Source organism: Lepidochelys kempii, chromosome 2 (genome assembly GCF_965140285.1).
Source record: "Lepidochelys kempii isolate rLepKem1 chromosome 2, rLepKem1.hap1, whole genome shotgun sequence".
NCBI classification, from domain to species: Eukaryota; Metazoa; Chordata; order Testudines; family Cheloniidae; genus Lepidochelys; species Lepidochelys kempii.
In genome coordinates, this window is record NC_136381.1 from 46,708,511 (window position 1) to 46,718,005 (window position 9,495).

General features: G+C 42.2%; 1 protein-coding gene across 3 annotated transcripts in view; it reads left to right on the forward strand.

Annotated features, from left to right (window-relative positions):
- The window catches only part of NBN (nibrin), a 64,130-nt gene that overhangs the window by 52,181 nt on the left and 2,454 nt on the right, over positions 1-9,495 (forward strand). For 2 of the 3 annotated variants that reach the window (XM_073330621.2, XM_073330622.2), the window contains 2 exons: positions 558-671; positions 3,250-3,299. In XM_073330621.2, coding sequence (XP_073186722.2) covers positions 558-671; positions 3,250-3,299 — 164 coding nt within the window. Of the gene's footprint in view, positions 1-557; positions 672-1,697; positions 1,830-3,249; positions 3,300-9,495 lie in introns of those variants that run through there. The other variant, XR_012157145.2, reaches the window with a different exon arrangement.

The window sequence follows — 9,495 nt, forward strand, 5'->3', positions numbered from 1 at the left end:
TTGTGTTCATTGTAGGAATATAGCTTCAGCCCAGAATTTAAAGAGAAAGTGGAGTGTAATCTAAGATATGCAATACATTACACTTAAGTAAAAAATTTAAATGCCTTTAAATGGACATGGTCATCTTGAAAATCACATTTGTATGAAAATATTGTACCTACCATAGTTCCAAGTGGCATTTTAAAATTGTTTAATAGGACATGCAGTATCTTTGAAAGTATCATCCTTTCTGTTTTGCTGGATTCTGCATTACAAATTCTTCTCTACATCAGACTGGATTAGAAACTTAAAGTATCAGTTTCTCTTGTTTTCAAAATGCATTTTAAATGTATTAGCTTATTAATTTAACAAATGAAAATATAACTAGTCTTTCTTTTGGGGGAGAGTTGGCAGTTTGCAGGTGGTGTGCTATTTAAGTAGAACTGTTCATTGCATAGATACTGTTAGACAGATTGGATGAAAGGTGTTCTGCCACTGTGAATTTACTAGAGGTGGCTACTCTGGTCTTACAAGGTTGTCAGCCTGCACTATAACAGCAAAAGTTTCTTGTCCAACAGGTACCTTATCCTGGAGCAGGACAACTTCCACACATTATTGGAGGATCAGATCTAATAGGTCACCATGCCAAAAAGAATTCACAGTTGGAAGAATGGTTAAGGCAGGAAATGGAGGTAAGGAATTCTTTCCAGGCAACAAAACAACTGTGGTCCTTCCCAAGAATAGGGCAACTCTGTACTAAAAGTTGAGCCTATGTGCGGAATGAATCTGCCACTTAACACATCCAAAAAGACGTTAGGGATGTGACCCAAATAAACGAAAGGGGTTCATTGACAAGGCTGACACTCTACTGATTCTTTTGGATAAATTTGATATGTAATATTAATAAAATGTTTGAACAGATTTTAAAATGTTATTAGACTGTTAGTACAGAGGAGACTGCTGTAAAGTAAAAGGCACTGACCTAGGAGAAAGTGATTTTCATGACTGAGTGAAATAAACATTTTATTGAAGCTCAGCCCTGCATGAATTCTGAGTATGGCAGTGAAAATGTTTACATTAACAAGCTCAGCGACCTCAGCTTTCAAGGCGCTCAGTGCAGCACTGCTGATGGTCTGCTCACAGACTAGAATGCAGTTGATATTCAGATGCAAAATATGTATGAGATGTGAATGTTGTAATCAGGAGACTGAAGGTTGTGTTTTTCACTATAGAACATCCTGCCATTTGTATGTAATTTATATGTTGCTGTAGCAGTTCTCAACTTTTTGATTTTGTGTGCTGCTTCTTAAAAAAAGCTCCTCTCATGGGCCACATCCTATCCCAATCTCCCACTCCAGGTTCCATATCTTTGCTGTGGTATCAGTATTACTTGGTTAATTGGAAAGGTAATAAGACAGTACTAAGGAGAGAACGTGATAGGTGGGACTTCTTGATTTTTTTACTCCATTCCTACTTTTGTATTTGCTGTTTATTTCCTCTGCCTGATTTGATTTTACCAGTTGATTTCAGCACTAGATCTTATCTTGCAGTATAGCACTGCATAATCTCTCCTGGCCACTTTGCAATTTGCCATCTTGTGTGCTTGTTATCCTAATTTGGCATCCACCACAAATTTACTCATTGTTGAATTTCTATGAGAAGGACATGAGCCACAGAGCAGGGAGGTTCTGACTCTTTTTTCCCCTCTCACCCTCTAGCTCATGATTAATTTTAGCCTTTGGAAGACCTAAAATTAATCATAACCCAGATTCCAATTAACAAAGTATCGCCGCTTGAAAACAGACATAGATGCTTTACTCCCATGACAGAAGCAACTCCGGTTAGAAGAGGTCAGCAAACCACAGTTTGAGAGTGTGCTGTTATGCAAATTTTTCAAAGTAGTTTAGAATATCGTTTGCGTAAAAAGGTACCGTGCATGATGTTGGCCTAATCCTGAGAGATGCTAAAGATCTGCAGCTTGTATTGTCTTTAGTTGTGGATGTTCAGCACTTCTCTGGCTCAACTCTTAAAATTTTATAGCAACACAAGGGATCAAACTCAGAGGACAGTTTAAAATGGTGAAATTTGCAGCTTCTTTTGCCCCTTCCTTTTTCGCCACCAAAGCGTACATGTTACACTTACACAGTATAGATTTTAACGTAGACTCACAACATACCACTTACACACCCCTATAAGTCATCACCTGTATTAGACTAGACTTAATTACTCAAATTCAAAGTTGGTGCAGTACAAACTCAGTTGCTGAAGGATGATAGCACTGCATGAAAAAGCTCCGTAGTAGGAAGGTATAGGTAGTTGTAAACTGAAGTAGGTCATCCATTACTTTAACTTGCATCTCCTTGGCATAAGTGATGTTAACTCACAGCTACTTGACAGTGTGTAAAGGAGTCTGCCTTCACACCACCGCTGAACTAGTTCCAGAGTTTAAAACTAATTGTGACAAAACTCAAAATTTTGACCAACTAATAGGTTTCTGCTTGTTGCAGTTTTAGTTAGACATTCCTGTTTTTGAAAGTTCCGTTATGACAAGTAATGTAAAGGCCTGGATATTTTCCCCTCCCTTTCATTTTTGTCTGACACACAGGACAGCTACACTGTGCAGTTAGCTGGGGTAATTGCCACCTGGGTCTGAGCATTTGAGTTAGCCTAGCCTGAGTATGAGCATTCCCACAACAAAGCTGTTCGTCTGTTACTGTGTCCTCATTATTTCTGCTCTCATCCATACATGTCTGGGGGCATAGCCAATGGTCTTTTGATGCAGAAACTCTCTAATATTCTTTCCCAGTAAATTGTGGGAGAACGTCTCGGTCCTTCGGAGGAAATTGTGGGAAAGGGTTTTGTAGGACTTTCAGCCCTCAACTGATCTTGCCTGCACCTTCAGGGCAAAGTAGGCAAGTTCTAGCTTGAGCTAAACAACCGATCTGACTTTAATCCATACCTCTACCCATGCACGCAAGCATAAATTCAAAGTCCAAATAAACACTTGCTTGAGGGTTTTGTATGTGGATGAGTGGTTTGGGCAAAAACATGTAACAGCAAGGGCTAAAACTACAGTGAAGACATACCCACAGGTGTCCGATCATTTTTCAGATTGGTTTCTGTAACTGTGGCCTACTTTAAGAATTGAAAACCATAATCTGACATTCCTGTAAAACGCATTGTATGTGAGGTATTCACAGAAAGATGTCTCAGTACAGGACTATTGTGTTAGTATGAACAATATTGAAGAGATTTACTTTATTTTGTCAGGAACAGAATCGGCATGCAAGAGAGGAATCACTTGCTGATGATCTCTTTAGGTAAGGAATTTTTTTGTTAGTGCTTTTAAAAGATCTGATATGTTATATATCACTGACTTCTTTTCTGGACAAATTTCAGTTTTCTAATTAAACCATGATGGCTAATGCTCCATTGGCTGTCTCCTTTCTTGATACCACTTCTGAGTAGAACGTGTCCAAATTGACATCCTCTTCTGCTCTTTCCTAACTCTCTTTATACCTTAAACTTCATCAGTTCCTGGGCCGTACATAACTCCTTTTAATGTAACATTCAAAACTACTAGTCTTATTGGTAATTAGAGCCTTCTCAGATAGAATTGCTGCCGCTTCATCTCCCTCTTATAAACACCACTTTAGCCTATAATTCCAGGAACCGGGGCATTAAGTTTGAATCAAGAGTCACTTTCCTATTTGTGAGGATGCAGCTTTCCTTCCTGCCATCAGAGTTTGCCAGTGCCTGTCTCCCTATTGGTTGGAAGGTTTTGCTCTGGCTGAACCAGAGACTCCCCTTTCCTGCATAAACAAAACTTGTCCAAAATAAAAACAGATTGCTTGGGTTATTGTGCTGTAATCAGAGTATGGGGGGGACCCTCTGCACTTTTCACAGAGGGGCTCTCACCTTTACACACAGGGATCCTAAATGGGCCTTTGCCCCATTCATTTCCAGGCTTCAGCCCTTTCTCCATGAAAAGATCAGTACTGCGCTTCCCTTGTTTCCTTTTTGGTAGAAGACTGTCAGCAGGTCCTGCCATCTTCCCACTCTCTCTCTCTCTCTCTCTCCAGAATAAAGCAGGCCTTTTTATACCCAGCATGCTGTTAGAAGCCTACAGTTCCTATGGTTCTGTGGTTCCTGACAGGACTACAAGTCACAGAATCCCTCTGTTTAGGGCAGGGCCCAAGCCACAGGAGTGAGGTGACACCTCTTATACTGGCTCAAGACATTGATATGCTGCTGTATCTTGTACACTTCTAAATCTACCCTGTGTAAAACACCTTCTCTTTCATAAACCTTCTTTACCAGTTTTCTGCTGATAACCTCATTTTACTTTTACTTCTCCTTCCCTGTCTGCCTTCTTTAGCGAGGACATTTAGATTCTTCTTCCACACCATTCCTTGACCAGTTCGTTCTCTGCCTCTCTACATCTTCTTTTCCTAGGCATGTGACTCCTAACCTAATCTCTAATAATAAACAAAAATGGAAGCCCACCCTGAGGCAGTCTTTCTCTTTATTCAGTTTTTCTCTTTAAAAGTCACTGTATTGTTCTGTGCCGTTCCAACCTTTGCAAATTGTATGATATGTATTGTAAACTATATAGTTTACTTGTATGTGTATGTATAGATTGTAACGTGGAACGAAGTGTTCTGTAATTATTGCTAGAGCTCTTTTTTTCAGTAATCACAAGAGTCACTCTAACAAGTTGCAGAGTAACAGCCGTGTTAGTCTGTATTCGCAAAAAGAAAAGGAGTACTTGTGGCACCTTAGAGACTAACCAATTTATTTGAGCATGAGCTTTCGTGAGCTACAGCTCACTTCATCGGATGCATACCGTGGAAACTGCAGCAGACTTTATATATACACAGAGAATATGAAACAATACCTCCTCCCACCCCACTGTCCTGCTGGTAATAGCTTATCTAAAGTGATCATCAGGTGGGCCATTACCAGCAGGACAGTGGGGTGAGAGGAGGTATTGTTTCATATTCTCTGTGTATATATAAAGTCTGCTGCAGTTTCCACGGTATGCATCCGATGAAGTGAGCTGTAGCTCACGAAAGCTCATGCTCAAATAAATTGGTTAGTCTCTAAGGTGCCACAAGTACTCCTTTTCTTCTAACAAGTTGATTGTTTAGAAAGAATTAATTTTTCATTGCTCCTTAAACCTGCTACTGTTGGAACTTTTAACTAGGGGTGGAAGAACCCAGAAAAATTCCAGCTCTGATTGTTTAATTCTACAGTTGAAAAAATTATGTAAAAATCACAGTTTGCAGAATCCAAACTCCTCTGTAAAAAAGAATAGAAATGCCAGGGCAGTAGAATATGATATGAGTCGGGCACTAACAAATTCACAGCCATGAAAAACAGACCGTGAAATCTGGCCTTTTGTGAGCTTTTACCCTATACTATACAGATTTCATGGGGAAAATCAGTGTTTCTCAAATTGAGGTCCTGACCCAAAAGGGAGTTGTGGGGGGGCGGGTCACAAGATTATTTTAGGGGGGTTGCAGTATTGCTGCCTTTACTTCTGCACTGCCTTTAGAGCTCGGCGGCCAGAGAAAGGCAGCTGTTGGACAGACACCAAGCTCCGAAGGCAGCGCCTCGCCAGAAGCAGCGCAGAAGTAAGGGTGGCAATACCATACCAGGCCCTCCTTACTTCTGCGCTGCTGCTGATGGTGGTACTACCTTCAGAGCTGGGCTCCCGGCCAGCAGCCGCCGGTCTCCAGATGCCCAGCTCTGAAGGCAGTACCACCATCAGCAGCAGTGCAGAGGTAAGGGCAGCAGTACTGCGACCCCCCCCCCTTTTTGGGTCAGGACCCCTACAATTACAACAGGGTGAAATTTCAGTTTTAAATAGCTGAAATCATGAAATTTACGATTTTTTAAATCCTTTGTCTGCGAAATTGACCAAAATGGACCCTGAATTTGGTAGGGCCCAGGATGTGAGATTAAATCTTGTGCTTAGTCTACAAGTATTATTGCAAAACTGAATTAAAGAATGCTGCTTACCATAGAATGTTTGTTGTGAAGTGGTAGTAATAAGAGCACAAATCTCAAAGAATGCCACCATTTTTATCATCAAACATGCTGGAATACATTTGTTGTTGCCTTTATAAAAACACCCTTCACCATAGAATTCTACCTAGGCTCCAATTTATTTTCATGCTGCTTTTGATATTTAGTTTTAATATTTGCTGTATTTATGTAAATCTTTTGTGTGGTGGAAACTTGTAACACAAACATTTCAATTTTAGACACGCTGCAACCTGCTGCTACTGGACATATCCTGATCATGGCCTTGATCCTGCATGACTTCAGTGGGAGCAGGTTCAGTGTCATGTAGTATTAGCAGCTGCAGGTTTCTGTGAGAATAGCATTTGAAGATGTGTTCAGCAGAATCAGTCAAGCAGCACTCAGAGATCAAGGCTAGCTAGAAAGAAAAGCTCCACTCCACAGAGCATGCCAGGTCTTGTCTCACACTTCGTAGTTTCTGTGGTCTGAATTCATTGCACATGCCCAGGGCTCCTTGCATCTCTCCATTCCATCCCAGGAGCTCGCTGTGTTCCATCTCTTTCTTTCAGGGACTCCCTGTAATCCTCTCCCTCATTATGTGGCCTCTGCATGCTCCTCCCACCCCAATACCATATGCTAGCGTTTCTGTGTACTCTTTAGCTACCACATCTGGTCCCCCTTTCAAAGACTCTGCACCTTCTTCCCACTCACCCTTATTTTATTTTGTTTTTTTTTTCTGTCTGGGAGTTAATAGTTTGTAGTGTTGTACCCATCTTAGGAGATAATAGATCATTCACAATGTCAACATGTTAAACTCTCTTGGGAGGATGGGCAGAGATGAGGGGTGCGATTGATGTTATGCTGAACAGTGGCTGCAGTCAGCCAGTTTGATCTCTAGAGAATTACAGAAGTGGTTGAAGTTGCTGGGTCTAATAACCATATGCAAGGGCCTCTGAGTGTCACCCATTTTTCCTTCCCAATTTTCACCATGCTCAATAGGCCCATTGCTGCCTAGAACATTCCCTGGGTGTTTGGAATTGATCGGATGCAGCAGTCAAACAATTACAGCATTATATTCATGTGTACCTCATCAGGAGCACTAAATTCCTCAATAGCAACTATGTAGTATTGCCAACTTCCAGAGATGAAACATTGAGTCAGACCTTCAAAAATCATGACTTTATTTTTAAAAAAAATTTATATTGCATATTTTAGGTCAGTTTCTTGATCCCCAGGGTGTGTGCATGTGACAATTAGTGTTGTCCACTCTCCCACCTGTACGGGATAAGGTGATTTTGGCCCTGCTGCAGGAGCTCTCACCACCACATCTGCCTGTCTCCTGCTCAGCAGTTAATCCTGTCCTCCAGTCCCCAATCAGTTCTCTCCCCTCCCAACCCCTCCAATTCAGTCCTCCAGTCCCCATCAACACCACCTCTGTCAGTTCAGCACCTGTACCCCAGCGAACCCCACCACCCTCAGTTCACCCTCCCAGCACTCACCCCATCTGCTCAGAATCCACCATCAATACAGTGTCCCCACCCTCCTCACCTCTGCTCTTCAGGGTTCTTCACCCTCTCCAGGCCTGGGAGGCTGCAGTGGGATCCCTTCTCCCCTGGTAGGGGAGCAACTGCCCTGGCCGTGGCTGACAGGATTTCTAAGTAAAATTAAGCCTCACTTTTAGAACTCCCAAATGGCAGGAGGTTTTTTGTTTTTTTCTAGTTGATTCAGTTGCTTATTTGAGGGTTGGCCCTCCCCCTTCTTTATGTCCCAGCGTACAGCTACACTAGAACAGAGGTTCTCAAATTTCATTGCACTGTAACTGCCTTCTGACAACAAAAATTACACGATCCCAAGAAGGGGGACTGAAGCCTAAGGGGGTTGAAGCCAAAGCCAGAGGGCTTTCAGCCCTGGATGGTGGGAGCTGTAACCTGAGCCCTGCCACACAGGGCTGAAGCTGAAGCCTGATCCACACTGCCCAGGGCTGAAGCCTTCAGGCTTCAGCTTCAGTCCCGGGCAGTGGAGCTTGGGCTGGGGCTTTGGCTTCAGCCGGGGTCTGAGCAAGTCTAATGCCAGCCCTGGTGACCCTATTAAAATGGGGTCCTGACCTATAGTTTGAGAACCGCTGCACTAGACAGTTTGTACTCTCTACTAGTGTAGCCATTCTTAAGCTGACAGGCAATAGGTCTCCTGTCAGCTTTACTACTCCAGCCAAGCGATGGTAGTTATGTCAGCAGGAGAAGCTCTTCCATTGACATAGCATTATCCACACCAGCGCTTATGTCAGTGTAACTTACGTTGCTCAGGGGGGTGATTTATTCACCCCCTCGAGTGCCATAAATCATGCCGTTAGCTGTCGTGTAAATAAAAGATATTATGTCACCCACCTTGTCTCTCTAACATCCTGGGACCAACACAGCTACAACACTCCTGCATACAGCATTATAGCCAGCCAGACAAGCAGAGAAATGCCATCAAGTTGAGCATAGGGCTATGTCTTCACTGGCAACTGAATGACAAAACTTGTGTCTTTCAGAGGTATTAAACCCCTCTCCCCCCTCCCCCGCCCCAAAGACAAAAGTTTTGTTGATGACAAATGCTGGTGTGAACAGTGCTTTGGTGGCAGGGGAGCCGACAAACAGCGGCTACACTGCGGGCCTTTAGGCAACATGGCTGTAGCAACAGCCCTGTAGCTAAAAGTGGCGTAGTGTAGAAATAGTCAAACATCCTGCTTCACTCAGCCAGAAGGTATATGCAGTATCTTTAGTTTCCCTATCTGAGGGAACTAGAAGTAGCTGTGGGACTTGAATTGCCATCAGTTATGTCTAATTTAAACAAAATGTGATTTTTTTTTTTAAAAAAAAGCCTGTACGCTATTACAGAACACATTTGTAATTCACCAGCTGAACTAGTGATTTGCAGTATAAAGAATTATAGCATATTCAAACATGTAAGGAGCCTTTCCAAATTTTTAGTGTATTAACAGGATGCATTCTGTGATAGTTATTCACAGTTCATTGTTTCCCCAAAAAGGATAAATGAGTTGCCAAGAAACAGCAATGACCTGTAATACATTTCAAGTTAAGTGGTGATGTAAATTGGGTCACAAGTTGTGACATTTTCCTGTCTGAGAGAGAAAAGAAAGTGGAGTAAATAGAATCCGATTTAAGGGAAGTAAAACTGTCTGATCATTTGGTTGTGGCTGTAACCTATTTATCTGTGAAAACAAAGCAGGTTAGAAGCAAAGAAGGGGTTTTTGTGTGTGTTTTGGGCTGGGGGTGGGAGGCAGGCCTGGAGAGAAAAAAAGGACAGGGTTTGAATTCAAAGTATAAACACATTCCTGGGCACTAGTTAATCATTTTGTACCCTATCAAAAAAGTTCATTAAAAGATCAAGTGGTAGGAAGGAGCTGGAGAAGAATCAAGTGTGGGAGGAGAAGTGGAAGGGATTGGTAAATGCTTCCCTGAACTGAGCTGTACCATATGACATGGT